This window comes from Protopterus annectens, chromosome 8.part0 (assembly GCF_019279795.1).
Source record: "Protopterus annectens isolate FY-2018-M chromosome 8.part0, PAN1.0, whole genome shotgun sequence".
Lineage (NCBI taxonomy): Eukaryota > Metazoa > Chordata > Ceratodontiformes > Protopteridae > Protopterus > Protopterus annectens.
The window spans coordinates 1,572,032,886-1,572,059,621 of NC_056741.1; the positions used below are offsets into that span (position 1 = coordinate 1,572,032,886).

The 26,736-nt window shown below is 37.9% G+C and overlaps 1 protein-coding gene across 1 annotated transcript in view; it reads right to left on the reverse strand.

Annotated features, from left to right (window-relative positions):
• The window catches only part of IGSF9B (immunoglobulin superfamily member 9B), a 3,189,659-nt gene that overhangs the window by 1,633,648 nt on the left and 1,529,275 nt on the right, over positions 1 to 26,736 (reverse strand). The window contains exon 6 of the mRNA XM_044081131.1: positions 16,181 to 16,322. Within this exon, the coding sequence (XP_043937066.1) occupies positions 16,181 to 16,322 (142 nt within the window). The remainder of the gene's footprint in view (positions 1 to 16,180; positions 16,323 to 26,736) is intronic.

A 26,736-nucleotide genomic window follows, 5' to 3' on the forward strand; every position in this document is an offset into this window, starting at 1 on the left:
AAACAACAATTTTGCATACAGCCCATTTTCTCTCCCATTCACACATACACAGTCTCTTCTGCTTTCACACACATAAATATACACACACAAACAGACTCCTCTGCTTCATTCATACACACATTCACTCACATAAGATCTGGCTCACCCTCTTTCTCAATCTCTCAGTCTCCAACTCCTTTCATACACACATTCAGTCTCACTCTCTTCTGATCTCTCACAGGCAGTCTCCTCTGCTTACATACATGCACTCACTCACATCACTCTCGCTTTCTCTCTCACTCTCTCTGTCCTTCTCTCTCACACACATGATTGCCCTCTCTCTCTTACTTACATACATGCATACACTCTCACACACATGCTGCATTTTCTTTTTTTTTCTATTTTACACTCACTAAACAGCAAAAGCAAAGCTTAGCGAGTGTAAAATAATGGCTCTCTCACTCTCACTGACATGCACACATACACTCACACACAAACACACACACACACACACACACACACACACACACACACACACACACACACACACACACACACACACAAACACACACACACTTAACCTTTTTCTCTTCTTTTTAATATTTTACACTCGCTAAACAGCAAAACCACTGCTTAACGAGCGTAAAATAATGGCGGCCGTTCCGTTTCTTCAGTCCAAGCTCCACTGCAGCTTGATAAGCAGCCATGAAGCAGCAGACTCTTTCTTCTCAGTGGGCATTACTTGTACATTAATACCCTGCTGGAGAACGCTTGTTCTCCAATAAGGGTATTGGTGCACAGTTTGCCCATTGTCTAAGAATTATTACTTGTTTGTATTAATGCACAGCTGCTGCAGTTCAATCAAACTGCTCACCAATGAGTTTAAGCTTGCAGACCTGTAGAACAGTTTTCTGAAGTGGGAAAAGTGCAATGTGGTTCCATCTTTGTATGCAACACTGTCTGCCTCTTGGTCCTGCAACTTGTAGTGGAGACTGAATTTTCTTGGTCATACCGCTACCCTGCAGAGACAGCTAAAAATAGTTTCACTTGGATATCCTAACACAAGGAGCAAGATGGACAGAAAACTTGTATATCTAAGTCCTAAACCAGAAGAGGTCATACTGATAAGGCTGAATGTAAACCAAAAAAAGTTAGAAGGAACAAACCACCTACATTCCCATGTTGCCTTTGCATTTGCAGAGCTTCTGCTAATATGCTGCACTTCTGAGTAATGTAGAAATATTTTGTTTCATATCTAAACCAAGTATTTCTTCTTTATTTATTATTATTTTATTTCACATTTGTTCACCGCGTTTGTCCAACTGAGCAGTTATAGCCAATTTTAAGTGCAGACCAGGGAAGAAAAGCTCCAAACAAATTGATATATACATAGTAGCAACAATAGGTTTAAACCACAAATAAATACATAAAATAACAAGAAACAGTGAATAATAAATACAGTATATGTTTGAAAGCATAAACCTTATGGAAATGGACGAGAGACTTTTGGAGGTACATGTTTCAGAACCGGCAGCAAGAAGTAGAGCTGCATGGATTATGCAATTAACACACAGGAATATCAGTGGTTAGTTACATTTGACAAAGATGGAGTAATTATGTAGCAAAAGCAGATGGATCAGGGAGGATCGTGGCATGGGCAGATCCAGTTGGTTTGGAAGAGTAGTTTAAGTTCTTTTTTGAAGCTTGTTGCTTAAGTGATGTTTCGTAGGTTAGAGGGTAGGCTATTTCAGGTTTTTGTAATAGAAGATTTGTAAAGGAGATTACCTATGTTAAGTTTAGGTGTATATGTTTCCAGAAGAAATTTATCCGAGCTATGGAGGGGGAGTAAGGGGGAATAGTATGAGACTAGATTTCTGAGGAAGGGGCAGGGAGCGGGTTTGTTAAGTATGCGGTGGATTAGATGTAGTTGGGACAGTTTTAAATGATGGGTGAATTCAAGCCACTGTAGCTTGCATAGAGCTAAGCAGTGGTGGGTTGGGTTAGGAAGGTTGGCTCCAAATTTAGCAATTTTATTGTAGGTCTGCTTAGGTTTAGAGAGCAAACAGGACTGAAGATTGTTGAGGACTGCTGAACCATAGAGAAAACTTGGGAGAAGGTAGGCTTGGGCAAGGGATTGCCTAGATTCAGCAGAGAGGAATTTTGAGTTGCTGTATAACAAGCCAAGTTTTTGGTTAGTTTTTTTATAGCATGTAAATATGTAAATCAAATTTTAATTGGTCATCAATAATCATTGCGAGTAATTTTGTGTGAGATTCTGCTTTGATTACTGTGTCATTTAGAGAGGAGATGGAGAAGTTAGTCTTGAGGTGGTCATTGTTTTTTGGGAGAAAGACAAGTAACTTTTTTTGGGGGGGATTAAAAATAAGCTGATTATTAAATAGCCAATTTTCTACAAGATGGAAGGATTGCTGAGTATGTGTTTGAAGAAGTGTGATAGAGTTAGCGGATGTGATCAGGGTGGAGTCTAGACTGTTTGACTTCAGAGTTGTTATAAATTATTAGGGAAATGTGTGTGTGTGTGTGTGTGTGTGTGTGTGTGTGTGTGTGTGTGTGTGTGTGTGTGTGTGTGTGTGTGTGTGTGTGTGTGTGTGTGTGTGTGTGTGTGTGTGTGTGTGTGTGTGTGTGTGTGTGTGTGTGTATGTGTGTGTGTCTTGGGGGTTGCAGTGGGTTACTGTCTGCAGAAATTCATGTAAGGATTTTGGCTTTTTATTAATATTTAAACACATTTTGAGTCTTCAGTAAAAGTCATTTTCAAGCTTTATTTTTAGTCTTTTGAAAGGATAATGCTGTCACTTATTGATAAAAAGTCTAGTCAGTGTCATGTTATTTTATTATTTTATTTTATATTTGTTGACCGGGCTAGTCTAACTGGATATATGTCCATTTTCAGTAGGGGCCCGGGGGAGATAAGCTCCAAGACAGATACATGAAAAAAAAAAAGACTAAATAGCAACATTTACAGGTTACAACAGAAAATTCCGCGAGGACAAAAAAGAAATACTTATAGTGCAAGAATGCATATACAATACATCATACAGGTATAATACATAAAAAGAAGAAATAAAGTCAAAAGAGAAGACAGGTTAATTGTATTAAAATAAAGAAATTCCTCAGTAGAAAGTATTTACAGAGGTTGGACACAGTGTAGTTTTGGAGGGAGTCTGTATTTATAGTCAAAAAGGAATATATAACAGTTCATGAGTAGTCTGGGATAGGCAGAGCTAAGTTTAAACAGATGGATAGATGCCTAGTCAGGTTTAGTACAAGGGCACAACCAGTGTGTTCTAAGGTAAAGTTTCAGTCTGTTTTTGAAGAGTGATAAAGAGGGAAGAGAGGAAAGGTCACTGGGGAGAAGATTCCAGGTTTTTCCGACAGCATTGGAGAAGAGAGAATCCCCAGCCTTGTTGTTAGGTTTAGAGGTGTGTAAAAGATGTTTGTGTGAGGAACGTAAGGACTTCAGATTTGTATATGGGGTGATGAGGGTAGATAGAACAGGAGTACTGGAAGGTTTATAAAGAGTTTTATGGACAATGGTTAGTTGGAGGAATTTAATCAGGTTTTGTAGTTCCAGTCATCCTAGCTGCTTTATATTTATGCAATGGTGGGTTCTGTAAGGGTTTCCTGTTGCAAATCTGGCAATGTTATTGTAGGACATTTCCAATTTGCTGAGGTTATTTTTAGATAGCTTAGTAAAAATGGGTGAGGCATAGAGGAGTGTAGAGATTAGATGAGTGTGAGCTATGGTTGTTCTGGCTATGGGGGGAAGGAAGGGTTTAATCTTATAGAGAGAGCCAGGTTTTTTGTTGACAGTTTTTATAGTATTGTTGATATGGATGTCAAAGTTCAGATTGTTATCAATGGTGATACCCAGTAGTTTGGTGGTTGGGTCTGGTGATATAATGGTACCATTGGTGGATGTAACTGAGAAATCAAAAGGAGAGGACTTGTGAGTAGGATTGAAGAGGAGGAGTTTAGTTTTTGAGGGGTTCAAAAGAAGGCACTGCTGTGTGATACATTGTTCAACTGTGTTAAATACCTTCTGGGTAAGAGAGTGAAGTTCAGATGTGGATTTGGCTGAGCATATAAGTGTGGAGTCATCAGCATATTGTATGCATGTGGCTTGGCGGATGGCTAGATGAAGGTCATTAATAAATATGAAGAAGATGAGAGGTCCCAGTATGGACCCATGAGGGACACCTAGGGTAAATGGTTGGAGGGTAGATAGAGTCTTATGCCAAATTACTGCCTGTTGTCTTTTATCTAGGTAGGACTGGAACCATTTTATGGAAGGTGCATCTAATGACAGGGATTTGAGTATGTTGATGAGAATCTGATGATTAACCATGTCAAATGCTTTGGAAAGGTCAATAAACAGTGCTGAGGAAAGGTTATTAAGGTTGCGGTTTTTGTTTATGCAATCTGTAAAGGAAAGGAGGGCAGTGGTAGTGCTGTGTGAGGGTCAGAAACCATGCTGACAGCTGGAAAGTAAGTTATTTTGGTTAAGTGGTCAAGTAATTGCCTGTGGATGCATTTCTCCATGATCTTTGCCAAAGGAGAAAGAAGGGCTATGGGGAAGTAGTTGGAGAGCTCAATGGAGTGTTCACCTTTATGGAGGGGGATAATATGAGAGACTTTCTATAAGCTAGGTATGTGACCTTCAGTAATAGTCCTATTGATCAGAATGGAAATGGGATATGCTATAGTTTTGGCTGATAGCTGTAGAAATTCAGCAGGTAGATGGTCTACTGAGGGAGAGCATGGTTTTAGTTTTTGTATAAGGGTTAGAATATATGTAGCTGGGACAGGTTGAATATGAAAAGGAGGGGGTGAGGTTGAGTTATAGGAAGGTAAAGTGAAGCTATTAAGTGATAGCTGACTAGCTAGTGTTTGGATAGTATTAGAAAAGAAGGTATTGAATGTATTGGCTGTATTTATGGGATTATTATGGTCAGTAATTTGAGGGTTAGGTGTGGTGGATTGACCTGGGTGGAGTAATTGGTTAATGCTAGTCCAGAACTTTTGTGGGTTGTTTTGGTTATTTTGTTGAAATTGTAGGTAGTCATTTCTTTTATCAGAAAGTATAGCTTTCTTAGTGTCATTTCTTAACTGTCTAAAGGTTTGTTGGTCAACAGGCTTTTTAGTCATTCTCCATTTGGCCCAATATTTATTTCTAAGATGCATTTTGTGTTTGGTTACTTTTGAAAGCCATGGGGTAGACTTGGTTTTAATTCTAATTAATCTGGTTGGAGCATGGTGGTTAAGAATGGCAAGGAAGTTAGAGTTAAAGTATTTGGTGGCTTCTTCTAAAGGGAGGTGTTTTAAGGGAGACCAATTGCAAGCTCTTAGTTCCTTTTCGAATAGCTCAGGGTTAAAGTTCTTTTTGGATCTAATATTTCTGACAGATGTTGGATTGGGAGTATGGGTTTTATGCCTGATAATATAGGTAAGTGAGTGGTCACTTATATCATCAGTGATAGTTCCAGAATCATAATTGTGAGGGTGATGGTTTATGAGAATCCAGTCTAATATGCTTGCTTTCTTGTTAGCTTTATTGATCCTGGTGGGGGATGTAATGGTTTGAGAAAACCCATATAGGTTAATGTGGGTTGTAGGGAGGTTGCTACAACAGCAGTTCCAATCAATGTTTATATCTCCTAGGATTATGGTTTCTAGGGGCAGGTGTTGGGATAGCCAGCAAATGATATTACTAGGAGGAAGATACATATAGATGATATGGATGGATTTGGCATTGTTAATATGAAGTTTGGAGATTAGAATTTCTGCATTGGAATCAAGAGGTATTTTCCAGTCGTAGGTGGTTAACTGTAAGCCCGATTTAAATAGAATAGCTACCCCACCACCCTTCTTGGCTACTCGGGCGAGTCTTAGCATGTTATATCCAGGTGGAAGGATGTAATTGTCTTTGGTTGCAGGTTTTAACCATATTTCTGTTAAGCAGAGGATATCAAAGGAATAGACTTCTACTAGAGCTTGGAATTGAGATACTTTATTGTTTATGCTACATATATTAAGATGGGCTACTTGGAGGGAGTTAGATGGTTTACTAAGGGAATCAATAGGTGAGTGATTTTGGCTATGGAGAGTGCTAGGAGTTTTTGTTGGGCCTGGGTTAGGGTGGATGTCACCATCTTTTAATGAGAGTAGTAATCCTATATAGCTTGGGTTAGAGAATATGTTGTATAGAAGTAGATTTTTCCTGAGATTAAGAAGGTTATGTTTAATATGTAATATTCTATGATACTTTGCAAGTAGGTAGTTGGGTGAAGATGTTATATTAGCATGGTTATAAAGGAGTGGTAGGGATAGAGAATTGGTTTCCTTATTAGGATCGTAATGGTGTGGATGTAGTTGGTATTCATAGGAGGTGAGTAAGTAGGCAAAGGTTAGAGGAAGAAGTAGAAATAGTGTGAATAAAGGTAGGACATATAATGGGATGGGTGGTTTATACATTGTATGAATTTACTATTGGATGTGTGCAGGTAGAATTTGGAAGTATAAAGGGTGAGGATGGGGAAGTGTGAAAGGTTGTGGTAAGATAGAAGGGAGTGTTAAGAGAAGGTAGATATGAGAGAAGATGAACAGTGGTAAAGTGTTCAGAGAGTAATGGGAAGAGGAAGAGGTGTGATTTAGTAAGTATAAGAGTAGGACCCCTGGGGGTGGGTGGGAATTGGGAATAGGGAACGGAGCGGGTTGAGACAGATACAGATGCAGTTATAAAAAACAATCAGCAGGACTGACTCCAGAAGGTAAGTTGGAAAAGACAGATGTGGGAAAAGGATAGTGAGAATTGAGCCTAGAAGAGGTGGATGTGGGCAGTAGAAGTAGAGGGTAAAGTGAGAGGACTGAATAGCAGTTAAGGGACAACAGGAGAAATTAATGTAAGTATATGGGCATAAGAGATACGAAAGAGAGTATGGCTGGCGTGAGGGATCCACCTAGTGGACAGGTCTGATATTGCAAGACTGATAAGAGAGGGAGTTAGAGTACAACAAGGAAAAAGGTTGCTAGACAAAAGGAGTTTCTATGGAGGATGGGGGTGAGTGTGTGTGAAGGGGGGGGGGGGTAGAAGCTGCTGGCTGTCCTATCTCAGGACTTTCTCTAACCCTGTAGTATAGGTACAATAGTAGAAAGTCTTTCTGGCAGGAATTATTCCACAAACATACTTTTACTGGTGTCCTTGAGAGAGGGATTGTAGGGTAGTTATTCAGTGAGGTTAACCACCGATAATTGGAGAGGGTCCTTTATGTTCCTATAGACTAGTGCAGGAAGCACAAGATGAGCAGGTAACTTAAGGAGGCAAGAGAGAGAAGGTAAGGATGAGAAATAGTAGTTATCACATAGCAAGGTATGCTTGCTCAAACATTACACTAATCATTCAGAGCCAAATATATTGATAGCAAGATGTCACAGACTTCACTGTGGGATGGCTATTATTAGGAACTGCTAAGAGTTTGCCATTTGTTCTTTTGTATTTCACTTCCTTCACCCTTAGGCTCTTAGTTTAGTTGATCTAGTCACAGTCTGATCTGCAGCCTTTGCAGCACTGAAATTACATCTTTAGTATGTGCTTGTTTTGTAAAACTTGGTGGAATGATTATCCCAGTCTTGGCAGTTGGATTTTTTTGTTTGTTTGTTTTTGTTACTTGCTTGTTGCTACATGCTTTTTTCCCTTCACTGGTAATTATTTTTCATATGTTCAGAAATAGTGTTGCTTAGAGTTTCTCCTGTCTGATTCTTGGCTGGAGTGCCTTCTGTGTGGAGTCTGCATGTCCTCCCCGTGGTCAAGTGGCCTCCGAAAGACATGTGTGAATGGGCATGCCTTCGCTGAAGGTTGGGCATCGGGCTGGCAACTCGGCACCATAAAAATCGACTGCCAATCATTAGTAGGCAGGAGTTCTGCTGTGGCGACCCCTGTAATGTCCAAGTGTGTAGTCTAAACAAGTCCCATTAATTTTTCGAGCCAAGATCACCTACAAAGCTGTCTGCCTCTCCAGATGACTTGCACAGATTCTGTTGTCCAACCTTCCCTTATGACTGTGAGTTCCACAACTGAGTGGTTATGTCACACTGAAGGGAAAAAACAATGTGGTACAGGTATGGACCAACTCTAAAGTGCTTCCTGTATTACTGTTTGGAGAAGTAGGCGACCTGTGGTGTTATATGCAATTCCTTAGATGTAATCTTCTCAGACATGCACCAGAGAGGCTGTTATATGAACACTGAACTTTCTGTTCCTCAGGAAGCACTTGAGCCAATGCAGTGTTCATGTGTTGAACCCCACCCTTAAAAGGGAGCTCAGAAGGATAGTATGATCAGTGCAGGTCAGATATCTCTGTCAATGATATGCAAACATGTAAATACGTTTTTATTCATGTTCTGATGAATCCCATCAACCAGCTCATATGGGGTAGTCATGATGCATATTACTGACCATAAATCATACTGACACTGTACAAGAATTTCATAGTTTTGGATGTATTCAATTACTTGGCTGAATATTAACATTTCAGATATTTTGCTGTGGTTGGCAGCATTGAGTTTGCTCTGAAATCATTTGCACTGAAGTAATTTATAGTTCTGAGTATTTGTTTAACTATTGATAGTTCCCACTTTGCAGGTGTAATATATGCAGGGAGGCAGAAGTTGAAGAGATGCTTTAAGGGCTGTGGGATATGTTCTTTGCAAACTGCAATAAACCAGAGGTGCAACGAGTCTTTGTTTATGGGGTCATGGGAAGGGATCTATTCCATTAGCGTTTCCATATCTTTTGTTCTCGTGCGTCTGATCTAGAATGGGGATGTTAAGTGGACATTTGAGTTTGGTGCTAGATGTCCCTAGTGCCTTGAGAGGGTGGGGATGGATAGAAACAAGGAGAATTCTTTAAGGAAGTCAAGGGAGCATACATTTTATTTTGAGGATGTGATAGTGTCTTGCTTTAGAGTATCTTTAAACGGGGAGGTTTTTGTTAACTGACAAACTAGATTCCAGAGTTTCTTTTGTTTATGTTTCAGCAAAGTTTGGGTTGTTTGAAGGAATTTGACTTGCAACATCTAGATGATTTTTTGCTAGATTTGTAAACAAAAGGAGTCTCTTTTTTATTTTCTTTAGAATGTGACATTTTCCATTGAAAATAGGCAGTGTCTCTTATTTTATATAGGATTTTAATGCTTTTGTAAGTGACATATTATGTGTTGATTTCCATAACCCTGAGACTTTGGGAAAGTGTCTGTGATGAAAGTGAACTACAGCATTAGTCAGTGCTGTGGCTATGTGGGTAGGCTCCTGATGAAATAGGATGAGGGTCCAATTAGTTCAGAGATCGTAATGCACTGTTTCCATGTTTTTTTATTGGAGGGTGGGTGGATCTCGCCTGAAGGCCCTTGGAAAAAAAATCGCTGTTCTGAAGTTTCGAAGTTGTAAGCTTTCGCTTACATGGGGTCGATTATGTGTCATTCGCTCTTCTGAGTGTGCGATATCATAATATAGACCCGTTTAAGAGACTAGGCTATAGTTATAGTTTCCCTTGTTTAAAGATATTTCATCTACTTTTTGTGAATTATTTAAAATTGTATGGTTCATTATATGAGGATCTGAAAGTACAACTATAAATGGGTAAAACTTTCTCAGATATTGGCATTTATGGTCATGATAAACATACAAAAGCAATTTTTAAAAAAGGAAAGCTATAACACCAAGAAAATATCAGCATGGGACAGGAATGTTATATGCAGAAACTTGAACAGGACAGAGTGTATAAATATTTTGAAATAGACTAAGAGACATCAGTAAAACATAAACAAATGAGAACAAACATTATTATATAATACTTTGGAAGACTACAGCTAAAACGGAAAAAAAACATTGATATCTAGAAATAAAGTCAAGGCTATAAATAAATTTGGTCTTTCTGTTCTAATTTACTTTGATGTGATTGATTGGCCCTGAAAAAGTAATGAATCAAGAAAACAAGAACAATGCTACATGCTCATTAAATTATATATAAAAGCCAGCTCATACCAAGATTATATATCCCTCACTCTGAATGAGATATGGGCCTCCTCAAAATTGACTATATTTATAAATCTGCACTTATGGGACTGCATACTTATTTGCTCATGCTGCAACAGCATGAAGACAGCTAGCCTAAGGTGACACATTTGCATAGTTTAGCAGAAGTAATTTGGAACAAAGTGGGAATGAAAATCAAATGGGAAGTAGGCAAGAATGAGACAGAAACTGAATGCACTGAATGCACTGAAAAACAAAAGAAAGACCAATAAGAAACGCACCAGAAGAAAGGGAAGGGGAATATGAAAGTCTGCAAACATAGTGGCAAGTATAGAGAACTTCCAGAAACAACGTCATGTTGACCAAGATTTGACATAGGAATGATTAAGGAGAAGTGACGGGAAAGAAAAAGATGAAAGGCTACTACTGGCTGTCCAGGAGGACAAGAGCAGGCTTTGTAAAACTGAACGGGAGACAGTTGCATATCTCTTTACTGAGTGTGATATACTCATGACTGATAGTCTGTATAAAAGCACAATAATGTTGCACTGGGGATTGTGTGAAAGTGTAATATACAAGTAGCTGAGAAATACTGGAAACACAAAGTGCAAAGGGTTGTCAATAATGATGAAATTTATATTACATGGTATCAGCCATTATCAAAAGTGCTAAAAACAGATATAGTAGTCCAAGAAAATAGACAAAAGTAGCATCAATCATTGCAATTCCTACTGCAAGCAATATAATGTCTTGTGTATGGAAAGACACAAAGTCTTAAAATACCAAGTTGCAAGCAGAAAAGTGAGCATTGTGGAAGAAAGATATCCATACATTTCCAACAATAGTTGGAACAACAGGACTAATAAAAATGAATTTATAGCCCCATTTAAATATGATACTAGCACAGGTAACCCTATATGAATTGCAGAAGGAAGTAGTTCTGTGCACATTTTGGGTGCTGAGAAGAGCACTTTTGGCTAACATAAAAAGTGGGACAATTCTAATTTCATGAACTTTAATTATGCATAGTTATCAAGGTATGTAAAAAAACATATATTTGGAGAAAATAAACCACTATCAACTATGACAATGAAGTAAATAATGTAGGATACTATGACATGGTCATCACAAGTTTTTGAGTTTCTGCAGTATTTGAGAGACTTGCATCTAATTCTCAAAGAAGGCATGTTATGCAGCAAAAATGATTTATCTGCACTGCAGGGGGAAAGATCAGAGCAAGTCAAGCAGAGTCAAAATCAATATCTTATGACTAATAATTATGCTGGTCTGACCTAGAAAATTTAAAAAGACAAGGAAAAGGGGGTGAACTATATTAGCTATTCACTGCAAACATGAATGATCCCACAATTTGAATATTAGCTTCTAGGCTATACTCATTTGAATTATGTCCTCTATTGCTTTATCATATTTTTATTGTTTTTTATATAATCAGGCTAAATGCCATATATTTTAGCAATACGTTTGTGAGTAGCTAATGGTGGTTTTACCCATGGCTTATGTGATTTCTTATTACTAACCAAAGCCAGTCATGAGTGAACCACCTTTCCCACATTCAAATGCAGCATGTTGCTATTACACAATGGCGTTATTTAGAAAATAAATGGTTTAATTGTTTTTAAAATAATGACATTTTTTTACTGAAATATACTTTCTTTCATGTGGAGTCCCCAGGAGAGCTAAAAGGTTCATCTGGATTGTTGCATTTATGTGTACTGCACAAGTGTACCTCCAATCATGTAAGGACAGATATAAAGTGTTTTTAATGCCTTTTGCCAACATAAATTCCATAGATTTACTGCCACCTACTATGGAAACATGAGTTTATCTATGACCAGAAATAAAGAAAACTATCTATGTTTTCCCATGCTGTGCTCATAACCATCTTAATTTAAACCACCAGCTCACACATCTTTCATTAATTATAATTACTATCTGCAACATAAGAAGGTTTAGTTTCTTTGGACATCAAACAAAGTTTCACTCTCCATGGCATTACCTTCATGACACCAAGGGTATAGTTTCATGAAGTACATTATGGTGTTAGGGGAGGTAGTCGGGTAAGGATGAATGTTTATTCCAAGTTCAAAATGCAGCTCAAAAGCACTTCTTCAGTCAAGCCAAATGTTCCTTCTTCCACACAGGACATATCACCTAACCTATCTTCTTCCCATGTCTCTTCTTCTCCTCTCTCAAGATTCAGTAAAAACCGACCCATGTTAAAAACTAATGCATATATTTCACATTACACTCTGCTTATCTGTATATTGCACCATGCTTCTTCATTGGAATGTACATACACACTTTTTTCTATGAAATTAATCTGAACTATTATGTTATTGCTTACACATCTGCATTTTTTTGTTTGGGAAATGTTTTGTATTTTACCAGAGCTGAGCCTGACATTGGTCAGTATTGATTAGTACACTACAGCAAACAAATAGACATAAATAAATAAACAAACAAACACATAAATAAATATGACAAATGTATGCTAATGGGATGGCAGTAAAATCCTACTTTTCAAAAGAAGCACCTAGTGGATGGCCAAGAGCCAGGCTTAAGCATAAGCAGCATGCAAGGAGGCATTACCACCTAGGAGAGAACACACAGCACTACATCCAGGGCACAGCTATGATGACCACCTAGGACAGAATACACAGCACTACATCCAGGGCACAGCTATGATGACTACATAGGAGATAATACACAGGACTACATCCAGGGCACAGCTACGATGTCTACCTAGGAGAGAATACACAGCACTACATCCAGGGTACAGCTATGATGACCACCTAGGACAGAATACACAGCACTATATCCAGGGCACAGCTATGATGACCACCTAGGACAGAATACACAGCACTACATCCAGGGCACAGCTATGATGACCACCTAGGACAGAATAAACAGCACTACATCCAGGGCACAGCTATGATGACCACCTAGGACAGAATACACAGCACTACATCCAGGGCACAGCTATGATGACCACCTAGGAGAGAATACACAGCACAACATCCAGGGCACAGCTATGATGACTACCTAGGAGGGAATACACAACACTACATCCAGGGTACAGCTATGAAGACTACATAGGAGATAATACACAGGACTACATCCAGGGCACAGCTACGATGTCTACCTAGGAGAGAATACACAGCACTACATCCAGGGTACAGCTATGATGACTACATAGGAGGGAATACACAGGACTACATCCAGAGCAGAGCTATGATGTCTACCTAGGAGAGAATACACAGCACTACATCCAGGGTGCAGCTATGAAGACCACCTAGGACAGAATACACAGCACAACATCCAGGGCACAGCTATGATGACTACCTAGGAGAGAATACACAACACAACATCCAGGGCACAGCTATGATGACTACCTAGGAGAGAATACACAACACTACATCCAGGGTACAGCTATGTAGAAAGATGCACTTGCAGTAGCCCTGTTATTACTACTACTACCCCTAGGATGCAGTGTATGTCAGACAATGGGGTAGGAAAGCATGCAAAAAAGCCCCACAAATTGATGGACACACACACACACACACACACACACACACACACACACACACACACACACACACACACACACACACACACACACACACACACACACACACACACACATACTCCAACCATTGAACCTTCACTGACGATAGAAAACTGCAATTTACTTCCCAAAGCAGAAAACATGATCAAACAGGGATATCCCTGTAACTGATGATGGTGTTCATAATTGATGCTGCATTAGTTTTCATTGCTGCATCCACTGAAATGACCATGGTGTCTAGTATTACATTTCTCTAGTGATACATGTACTTTTCTTGAACTCTGCAAAACTGGTCACTCTTGTTGGGCATAGACAGGTGGCTCTATTAAGCATCTTCAGAGGTTTCCCCAAAGATTGAATGACTTACAGGATAGTGCTGGCACTGGGCTCCTGCATTAGCCCAAATGACTAGCAGGATGGCACTGGCCCTTGACCCCTGTAGGACCCTGAATGATAGACAGGTAAGTGCTGCCCTAGGTTCCTCCATGCCCAGAAGTCCTAAATACTTTTTTTTAGTCTTATAACAGCTTGACTCCCACCTCTACCTAAATTGCTCCATTATGAGATTCACAGTGTGTTCATTGAGGCCTATTCTGGTGGGGATCCTGAGGCAACAGTCTCCTTGTCTATATGTATATATTCCCTGGCAGGGAATATACCTTTATCCCAAGAAGGCTAGATCCTTTTCACCTTCCAAGGGAGAGTCTCATGTCTTATTAATGTGAAGCCTTTGTCCGCTTTTTCTGGAGACCTACACCAAATATGGATGACTGATGGGATTAATCACTTACCAGGCTGCTACATATTGCTCAATGAACTATTTGCAGACAAAAAGTGCTAGAAAAGAGGCAAGCATCATGCAGATTGCTTTTCAATGGTTAAGTGCCAGTACAGACCAAAGGATCACAATAATACAAACCATTCTTTTTTCTCAAAATGCTAAATTAAAATAACAAAATATTTGTCTGAATCGGTGATTACTATCAATCCCTGGGAGGAAATACCAATTTGTGCTCGAAAGGTGCCTGCCTTGACACACAGATGTCTATTGATTAGTACCTAACTCTGAATCATTTATAGAAAACACTCTGAGGCCTGCCCTCCTTCTGGTGCTGACAGTACAATGTCTGCCTCCAAAGGTGCTAACAGATTTATCAACTCAGGCTGCAGACATTCAGACTTCTGGTGAACAAGGATGCATGTCAGCAGAATCTATGACATCATAGCTATGTAGTGTGGTATTTAAGGTGATGTACTACATGGTCACAGCTTTGGTCACAACCAGCTTCAAAGTTATCAAGTTTTTGGTATCAGCACTTCTCTAGACTGGATTTTTCATTTGCTGCAGTGGTGCAGCGGTAGCATTGTTGCCTCACAGCAAGAGGTTCTCCCATTCGATTCTTGGTTGGAGTGCCTTCTGTGTGGAGTCTGCATGTCTTCCCTGTGGTCGAGTGGTGTTCGAAAGACATGCGTGAATGGGCGTGCCTTTGTTGAAGGTTGGGCATCAAGCTGGCACCTTGGCACCATAAAAATCTACTGCCAATGATTAGTGGATTAGAGTTCTGCTGTGGTGACCCCTAACTGGGAAAAGCCCAAAGAAGAACATCTTCCTTGTATGAGGCTCTCTGTCTGGTGAGGGATGGATGACCTCTCGTGCAGGAGATGCAGGTCATTGGATTCTAGATGTGTTGGGACAATGAGGTACTTCTAAGTGAAATGGTGGCCTCTGTCCAGATGAAAAAGGCACTGAAAGTGGTAATTAGAGATGGGGAGAATTTATGTCCCATTGGCACAGCTGATCACATTTATATCAGATTTTCATGGAACACCAAAATAATCCAAAAAAAGGGCAAAAATCAACAGCAAGTGCCACATAACAGCAATAATAAGATCAGAACCCTAAACAGAGAATGTGACAATAAAATATCCCAAAATGAGGCAACTTGAAGTAGGTGGGAAGGGACTGAAGGGACTAACAACATACACTTCTTGTAGCTAAACAGAACTGAAGATGTACAGAACGCTTTCCCTTATGCATGCAAGCATTATACTAATGCTTTCAGGACAGGGAGGGGACTGGCTCCTTTCTGGAGTCATCTGAATGCTCCAGACATCTGGCCAGATGAATGGATTTCTGCCTGTATAAGGATTACCTTGTAGCAGTGATCCTTAGGTTGAAAATCATATGTTTGTTAATTGGAGAAGGAATCAAATAAACTCACACAATGTGGTTATACAAGGAATATTTTTACATAATTCTGTAGTCTGTTCCTTACATAACATTACACAATACTACTGTCCTAGCCTGTTCTTTAAAGTGGGTTGTAACTATGTTAGCTACATCATTGCCTGTCTTTACATAGGTTAATACTGCTGACTGGGGCTGTTTTCTGAATAAAATCCACAGATGTGTGCAAAATCAATTGCATAAAAATATTAGACTTTAGAGAGACACTAATAATAATACATGACAACTGTATGAAATATATGCACATATCATAGTCAACCCCTCTACCATGTACAAAATCAGTTAAAAGTTTTTTAAGAAAATAACCAAGACTTTACTTCTTAAAGAAGACATTTTCATCCTCCAAGAACCACATGTAGGTAAGGTTTCCAGGATATGCTTCTGCTTGGCAAGTGAACAGTGCATCTTGAGAAATGTTTACAGTGATGTTTTCCGGAGGGGACACAATGAAAGGGGGTCCTAGGAGAGAAGAGGAAACAAACAAAATTAGCTCACACTCTGGAAATGGATGATGATGCTCATAATACTGTGCACACTTGGGCCTCATCATCACATCCTACGAGACCTGCAGGCCCACAGGACCTGGTCCTTCTGCTCCTGCACAACTGTCATCCTTCAGGGAAACATATACATTGTTTCAATTTTGTAATACAAAGAAGAAAATACGGTCATTCAGGTTCACTACTAATGGCCACAATCTCTCATTACATGTGCTTGTAATTCAGCTTACTTTTATTTTTTCCTGAATCATTTTAGACACTTTTGTTTTTGTAAAGGAAAATGCAGTATTTTATTTATTTATTTTACATTTGTTGACCGGGCTAGTCTAGCTGGACATATATCCATTTTCAGTAGAGGCCCGGGGAGAAAAGCTCCAAAATACAGGCAGTAAGCAAACATTTACAATACAAAAGACAATAGCAAGCAAAAGTACAAAATGATACAATGGTGAGCATGAGTAATACTTAAAGAGTAAAAGAGATAAACAGACACAGACTAGATAACCTAAAAATTATAATTAACAACTATAAATGAAACAGCTGGTTAAAAACAGAAATTTCAGGTAAGCAGGAAAGTAATTAAGAGTAATAAAAAGAGCTGATTAGTAAGCCACTAACATATGCCTATATTAAAGATGAAAGAGAGAATAGGTAAAATGTAGACGTATTTTTTACAATATAGCAGATAAAAGAAAACACAAACTATGGCTAAAAGTCAGTCAGAGCAAGCCACAAAGCACAAAACAAAAAGATCGATCTGACTAACATGGCTAGTTTCCAGTTAAAATGAATGTTCAATTCAATAATAAAACACATAAAATAATAAAACAAATAATAATACAGATAAGCGCTTTCACGCATAAAGCTTTTCTTTAGATCTAAAACCACTAATACACAGTAGCAATTTAAAGAACAGACTGACAAAACAATCCATACTCAGCCTATCAGGCAACTTCTTCAAAAAAATTCATCCAATCAGACAGCTTCTTCAAAAAATATATCAATGAAACAATCTATGAGCGCATAGTGCAGGCTTTAAAGGCAATGCACCATTTAGACAAGGCGTTTTATCAGCTTGCAGTTTTACAATCCATTTCATTTTGGTTAATTATATAGTATGAAGAATATTACCACCCCTTTTATTCTCTTTAACATGTTGCAAAACCAAGAAAGAAAAAGGTATGTCCTGAATGCAAAGAAATATGTTTAACAAGTACATTTGAAATGTTAGCAACACAAATATCACTGAGATGTTCCAAATCCTCTCTTTAAAAGGTCTGTTCATTTTCCCCACATAAAAATGGGGCATCTATTGTAAATGGCTATATATATCAAATCAGAACTTCTGCAGTCAGCATACAATCTAGGGTGTACCAGAAACAGGATGTAAAAAGGTCTTTTCATCCAAAATGAAGTTGCATGCCTTGCACAAATGGCAAGGATATGTTCCAACTCTGTCCAGTCTAGGAATACTTTTCATTTTAGGTCTATAACATAACTGGCTCTTAAGGGACATTCCATTCTTAAAACAAATAGTGGGCTTGCTTCCAAATACAGATTTAATATTATCTTCGATTAAAATAAACATACAGTTCTTACTGATGACATTACATTCTTTCTTAATGTCACCAGAATAAGTTAAACACACCCGTACACTGCTGTTTCTTCCAATGCATTGTTCAGGAGGGTGGACACCATCATCATTATGAGAAGAATAAGGTTTTCCCATCGAAACCAAAGTGCCGCTCTGCTTTTAATGTGTTGGTTCACTTCTTTACAGCAATAACCTCTGTTAATAAAGATATTTTTCAAACCATCAGAGGCAGATCTAAACTTGTCCTCATCGGTATGAAGTTGGGAAGTTCTTAAAAATTGTCCTTTCATAACGTTCTTATAAACATGCTGTGGGTGCTTGCCGGTTTGGTGTAGCAAGGTGTTCCTCCAGCATTTCTTTCTAAACAACTCAGCACTGAGCACACCCTCCCAATTAATAGTGAGGGGAACATCAAGAAAATGTTTTCAAGGGATTTACATGAGGTAAACCTGAGATAAGAGGTACTACTATCCAAAAAGACAACACAATCATGCAGTTCTTGTAAGGTCCCAATCCAGAGCAAAAAAATGTCATCAACAAAATGTTTATAATATTTAATATATCGATAGAACCTGACATTATGTAGAACATGTTCATCTTTCCAACTAGCCATCACCATATTTGCTTAACTGTTCACACACTGGGTGCCCATAGCTACACCCACCTTTTGAAGGCAGAAGTCATCATCAAACATAAACACATTACTCTCTAAGATAAGGTCCAGAAGAAAGCAAATAAAGTTAGCCTGCTCATTATCATAAATACTGTTAGTGGTGAGATAAGATCTGACAGATTCTACACCAATGTCATTGGGTATGGAAGCAAACAGAGTACAAACATCCAAAGTCATCATGTAACAACCTGTAATTGTGCCTAAGGTCTTCACACACTGTGAAAGAGTACAGAGGAAGTGCTCGGTGTCACGAAGAACAAAGGGAGCTTTATTAATGACAGGTCTCAATTTATGTCCGACAAAACTAGATATGGTTCTGTCATCCAACTCCGACCAAAGACAATAGGTCTAAGAGGGGGATCGATCAAACTCTTATGGATCTTAGGCAAACCTTGTATGGCTGGAATAATTGGATCATTGATATTTAAGCACTCATATAACTCTTGTGAAATCAAACCAGACATAAGGTAATCACAGAGATCCATACATTCTCAACCATCAAATTAATATTAGACCAGGAAACTCTAAGGTACGTCCCAGTGTCACTAAGCTTCCACAGCAATGCATTGATATACTTTTCCCTGTCAAGCACAACGAATGTTCCCTCTTTGTCTGCAGGTCTAATATAAATATCCATATTCATCCTCAGCCCGATTATAGCATTGCTTTCATCTCGAGTCATTTTGTAAAAATCCTGTGAATGCTCACTAATCAATTTTCTGGAGATGTTGTTTTCACAAACTTTCAGAAAGGCTTCAAGGAGAGGATGTAGACTGAGGACAAAGGTGCTGGGTCATTTAAATGTGGTGACAGTGTTAACATTTGTAGCTGGAAAGATGGTCTAAAGCATCACATTCCTTGCAAACAATTTAAGATGCAGAATGATTAGGCTTAAGGAGGCGTTCATGAGTTAGAAGGAACTGGGAAGATGTGCACAGTGCGCTAATTCTAGCCATGTCAGCTGCTTGAGGGCCAAGCAGTGGTGGCAATTATTAGGCATTTTAGTGGCAAATTTAGCTACTTTGTTGTAACACTGCTGAAGGCTAAGGGATAGAGTGGCTTGTAAACTGACCAGTACTGGGGAAGCATAGAGGAGGGTTGGAAGTAGGAAGGAACAGGTTATTTTTTTTCTTGCAGCAAAAGTAAGATAAGGCTTGATCCTATACAGTCCTCCAAGTTTTAGATCTTTTTTTTTACTACCTCCCTAATATGAATCTCGAATTTCAGGTTTTCAATGACAGTGATATCTAGTGGTATTATATGTATGTAATATCCACTAAATACTCTGGGTGGGATTATTTAGGAATATCTGTGATGTGCACAGAATACTCTGGGATGTATTAGTTAAGAATATGCAGAATATGTACTTAACACTCAGGGTTGCATTATTTAGGAATATGTGGAAAGTGCACTGATTACTCTGGGATGCATTATTTAAGAATATGTGGAAAGCATACTGACTACTCTGGGATGCATTATTTAGGAATATGTGGAATGTGCACTGACTACTCTGGGAGCCATTACTCAGGAATATGGAATAGGTTCTGTGAATTCTCTAGGATATGTTAGTAAAAAGTGGAATGTGCACTAACTACACTGGAATGCATTATTTAGGAATATGGGAAAAGTTCAATTTAGAAATATGGAAAACTGCACTGAATACTCTTTATTTAAGAATATGCAGACTATGTAGTGAATATTCTGGGATACATTATTTAGAAATATACAGAATGTGAATGGAATACTCTGGGATCTATTGCTAGAGAGATGTGAATCACGCTTCAGCTGACGAATGAGGACATCTTTAACAATAGCTAAACTGTCTTTATAACCAAGGTATTTTTAACATTTTCATGAGAGTATAAGCTGTTTGAAAATATTAGGCTTTAATGATTTCCATGCATTTTTTCGCAGAGACTGTGGAATCACGATATGGGTGTTAAGTGAATGCCCAGTTTTCTATGAGTTGCTTTTAAGATGTTTAACTCCTACAGGTACTTGAGCTTCACTGATTAAGCACAGCATGTCGTAACACTGTCTTCTGGGATTTTTTTTATATATTCTGGGATATTGCAGAATTTATGTTAAGATACCTTTCTTTAAACCACCTAACTATATGATGCAAATCAAATGGGAGTCAATCTTTGAAGGACTCAATAGATTGTGCAGTTTAGCAACAACGATATCATTAGCTTGAAAGACAGCATTTGATAAAAATGATGTAACAATAAGAGGTTCATGAAGAGAAAAGGGAGGAGGAATAATGGGTTTAAAATGGATCCCTGAAGCACTCTCTAGGGAGGTATTTGTTTTCACCCTGAAGCATAGTTCTACCAACATGAACTCAACACTAGGAATCATGTTTTCTAGCAATAAATATATAATGTCGCTGAATTTAAATATTCAGTTTTTTTTTGTTTGTTTTTGTTTTGCTTGCATATACTTAGGCATACTAAGCACAGGAGACTAGCTTTAGCAATGACCAAAGAAAGATGTATTGCCACAGATGTTGACATAACTGCCATCTTCATTTACTGGAGAGGGGGAGAAGTTCTGTGATGCCATTTTACTCTATTAAAATAGTCACATGGAAAGTAATGTTGGTCTTAATACTATGTCTTTCTGCCAAAGTATGCCTGCTGCAGTCAATGTGAGTAATGTATTACATACTCCTTCAGTAAACCATGCTCTACACATTAAAAAAGGCCCATCAAACTTATCTTCTTTTTATTAATAAACTCGTGAAGTCCTTTTATAAAATTCAGTAATGAATGAGCATTCAATATGGATTATTGCCCAAACAGACCTTTTGGTTTAATTTCTTATTTGCAGTTAAAATTTCCATAAAATGTAAGTAATCTTATTCACAATAGAGTTCACTGGAAGTTTATGTAAATAGTGAACAACTAATTGGTTACAATTGTGAATAAGAAACACTCATCTCTGTCTGCAGCTTAGCACCATTACTTTAACCCAAGTTCATATAAATAGTGAGCAACTAATTGGTTAGAATTGTGAATAAGAAACAATCATTTCCATCTGCCGCTTATCATAATTACTTTAACACAAGTCTGTGTAAATAGTGAGCAACTAATTGGATGGAATTGTGAATAAGAAAAAATCATCTCCATATGCAGTTTAGCACCATTACTTTAACACAAGTTTGGGCGTGCCTTCGTTGAAGGTTGAATATCAAGCTGGCACCTTGGCGTTTGTGAAAATCTACTGCCAATCATTAGCGGACCAGAGTTCCGCTGTGGCGACCCCTAACCAGGAAAAGCCAAAAGACAACAACAACAACTTTAACACACGTCTGTGCAAATAGTGAGCAACAACTTGATTAGAATTGTGAATAAGAAACAATCATCTCTAATTATTGCTTATCACAGCTTTAAAACACAGCCTTCAACTAGAGCAAAATTACATACACATGTGCATACACACACAGACACAGAGAGACAGACAGAAAGACCCCCCCCACACACACACACACACACACACACACACACATACACACATACACACACACACAAACAGGTGTGTGATATACATGGGCTTGCTGAACCACCAGACCTTGCGTGCATCTATGAAGCTTAAAGCTATGCCATCAGTAGTTTTACTACCAGCAGGGTCTCGAAAGGTGGACAGGTTTCAGCAAAGATGTCAGACTAATGATGTCCCACCCATCTGGGCAGTGGCAGATGGGTAGTGTTAGAGGTGGAAGATCATGTTTGATGTAACAATGGCAACAACATCGAATTTATACAGTGCAGAAGAAACGCCTGGCAATGTACTTCTGTATTCTGCCAAGAAAACTTGATGATGATGAGACAACAAAAAGAAGTGATGTATAGTGCTGGAAGATGGTCCCCTAAGTCTAAAGGCACTCACCATGCTACTAGGGAAGAGCTGATTGGTCACCGAGCATTTCAGTGTTTGTGAAGCTGACAGATCAATGTTATCCTGTGGCAGTGAAAAAGTATCACAAATGAACCAAGACTTTCAACCTTAAATTCAGAAAGACAAGGAACAATATTTCAGGGATATCTGTAAAAAACTGAACTGAAGAATGTAAACAGAAAAAAAACACTAGCTTATCAGGATATTAAGAAATTGCAGCAGAAATTCCAACTCCAATTGGGGATGTATAAAGACGCTTATGGAATGATATTGAATGATCCAGAAAGCATTAAAAAAGAGATGGAAAGAATATCTGTAAAATTTATACAAAAAAGGCAATGTGGATAACATTGGGGAAAATGAACCAAAAATTGGTCCGAGGAAGAATCATATATTTTAAAAAAAGAAGTCATAACAGCAATTAAAGCTTTATCAAACAAGTCACCTGGCATCGATGGTATTACAATTGAATTAATCAAAGGTTCAGAAGGTACTATCATGGCCCTCTCTCGACTGTATCAACAGATTTGGAAGGGAAAAACATGGCCAGCCAACTGGAGAAGATCGTTGTTCACATATATATATATATATATATATATATATATATATATATATATATATCTGTATTGAAGAAAGGTGATTCGAAGGATTGTAACAACTACAGAAAGGCTGCATTAATTACACACAACAGCAAAATACTGCTGAAAATAATACAGTGAAGGCTGCAATCATACACTGAGCAAGAACTACCAAAGTTTAGTCTGGGTTCAGAAAAGACTGAAGAAAAGAGACATTATTGCCAATGTTAGATGGATATTGGAGAAGAGCAAAGAATACCAAAAGCCTGCATACTTTTGCTTCATCAACTACAGCAAAGCTTTTGACTGTGAGGACCATCATAAACTATGGAGAACTCTAGCACAAATGCACAAATGGGAATACCCAAACACACAGCTTAGCTGATTAACAGCCTTTATGAAAATCAAGAAGCTGCAGTATGAACTGAATAGAATATGTCAACACTGATTGGCTTCCAATAAAATGTGGTATATTAGGCAAGGATGCCTTTTGTCACCTTACCTGTTTAACCTTTGCACTGAAACCATCTTCAGAAAAGTTGGCGGCCAAAATATAAAAAATCTGCACTAAGCAAATGACACAATGCTCATCACCAGCAGCAAATAAGACATGCTGTATCTACTGAGAAAAGTTAAAGCTGAAAGACATAACATAGGATTAGAAGTGAAAATAAACAAGACAGGTCTATATTATAAGCTCGACCGCTTAGCTTGTCGAATGCCAAAATATCGACAGCTAAATGGCGAAAGCTTAAAATCGTGAATGGCTACTTATGCAAATTTTTTTCATCGGGAAAGTATTTGCTTTGCCGTTATTGGGAATTTGCCTTTCCCCCAATGTAGAGTGATCTCGGAGTTGGTATATTTAGATAAGGGGATGTGGGGGGAACACCCCCCCACATCAGGGGATTTGGGGGGGTGAAGCCCCCCACTTTGTTAGGGTTTGGAAGTTTATTTTAATTTCCGACGGTCAAGCGAATTCTTTCTCGATGAAAAAATTTGCATAAGTGGCCATTTGCGATTTTAAGCTTTTGTCGTTTAGCTGTCGATGTTTCAGCATTCAACAAGCTAAGCGGTCGAGTTTCTAATATAGACCCAACAAGCCAAAGGTGATGCACACAGAAAATGAAAAAAACTTTGAGCCTGAAGATGATAGAATAGAAGTTGTAACGAATTTTAATCTCCTGGGCTCTTTTGTAAACATGGAAGCAACTAGCAGGGAAGAGATACTTTGCAAAATAGCACGTGGTCGCTCTACAATGAAGGGTCTCAACAAAGAATTTGAAAGCACGGAAATAACACTCAAAACAAAGATCAGACTTGAATCACTGGATAATGTATGTCTAGCTAAAGGATTTTTGATATCACTTGAGTTGATGTCACTGATATGTTGAGGTAAATGCTCCTTGAATTGATGATTTGTCTTGCCAATGTAAAACGAGTCACATCATTGGCAATAGGCGATATAAACAACATTTCTGCTCTTGCAGTCTGCATATGTGTTCAAAGAATATGAATAGCCCATTATCGGATGTTTAAAAGTCTGCCCCTTAGATATAAACTTGTAACAGCTGCAAGTCCTGCAGTGAAACATTCCTATCCTGCTAGATAGTGGCTTACTCTTAGCTTGTTGGTGGCAGAGTAGTTGTTTAATATTTTTATTGGCTCTAAATGAGGAAGAGGTTCATCTCCAATTATCTGTCTCATCGCATTATCACTTGTAAGAATTGTCCAATTGCATTTAATCACTTCACATATATAGCTGATGTTACTGGAATATGTAAGAGTTACAGTCATATATGATTTTCTTTGTCTATCATTATTCTTATTTGTAGATGACACTGTCATTCTCTTAGAATAAAAAGTTCTCCTGCTTGTAGAACATAGTTTTTTGGTTTCATCCAAACATTCATAAATCTCCTTTCTTTTATAATCTCTCTGTAAGAGGTCATTAGTAAACTGTTCATTAGTAGTAATAAATTCAGTTTCATCATTGTGTCTTGAATTTCATAACATTTTCCCCCTCATTATGTTTTTATAAATGTGTTTGGGATGCATACTGTCATGGGTTTGAATGGTATTTCTCCTACATTCTTTGTGGTACATGGACATATGAATGCCCTTCTCAGTATCCAAATGCAAAGTCACATCTAGGAAATTAATGGTGGTCTTAGAATGTTGAATGGTAAATTTCAAGAAGTCAGTTGTCGATTCCAAGTAATTGACAAAGTCTGCAAGGCTATGTTCATTGCCTTTCCATAACACAAATAAATCATCTGCAAATCTTTTATAATATTTTATATTTGTGTTATACAGATTATTATTCAAAACATGATGAACTTCCCATGCCAACAAAATTAGATTAGCATAAGTGTTGGCACAGGGGGTGACTATCGCAACCTCCCATGTCTGCCAGTATATTTTGTTGTTAATCACTCCTTTCTCATTCACTTTCTTCTCGCGCTTGGGACATGTACAGCGTTGCTGTGTTGATTATACCATTTGTTTTGGTGTTCTTTCATTTTTTCCTATGGTCTATACATTCAGTGGTCCTGAAATGTTTTTTCCTGTTGTTAGTTTATATATATATATATATATATATATATATATATATATACACACACACACACACACACACATATGTATATATATTATATATATATATGCATATGTGTATATATTATATATACATGTATATACACATATATATATATATATATATATATATATATATATATATATATATATATATATATATATCTATGTATATATATATATATATATATATATATATATATATATATATATATATATATATATGGGTGTGGGTGTGTGGGTGTGTGGGTCTGCCTGTCTGTGCAAGAATCTAGGTATAGGGATGGCAAAATAAATTCACAGTATAAAAGCAAAGAATGAATATGTTGAGAATAATTAAGACAGTACCAATTTGGATATTGTGAAGAGCCAAAGCAATGGTATCCCTGGATGACTATGCTGATTTACTTACAGGCTTATGAAGTTTACTAAACTATCACAAACATTAAACCTGTAGTAGTGCCAATAATGTATGCTCCAAAAAAGTAACTATAGCTCTGAAATGAAAGCCTAGGTATCATTAGAAAACAAAAACAGAAGAGGTGAACAATATGTGCCCTGTTAACTCATTCAATCCAGTGGAGCTCCAGAGCTTTTACTCTTCCTTCTAGTGATTATATCCTGAGCTTTTTTCAAAATCAAATTATGTCCTCACATTTCAAACAAATGTTCATATCTCTAGAGCTTTAAGGGTTAATAAAGAAATGTAAGTGGCAAGCTGGGTAGCACTGAAAAGGTGCTGTAGGTGTGCAGGAAAAGTGACACCCAATATGTAAATATGGCAAGGGTAGAGAGAAAAGCACATCAGCAGAAGATAATTTTTCAGTCTTTGCGAAATGCACGAGTAGTAGGTACAAAAACCCATGCCTAGACATCAATGTCAATACTAATTTGTTTCACTAGAATAAAGAAGCTTGTGACTTTAAACCTTCTCTTTGGGTATTTGAACAGGTGTGTAATAAGCTGTGACACTGCCAGCCCAGCTATCTGGAATTTTGCAAATAACTCTATATTATTTGTGAATATTGATATG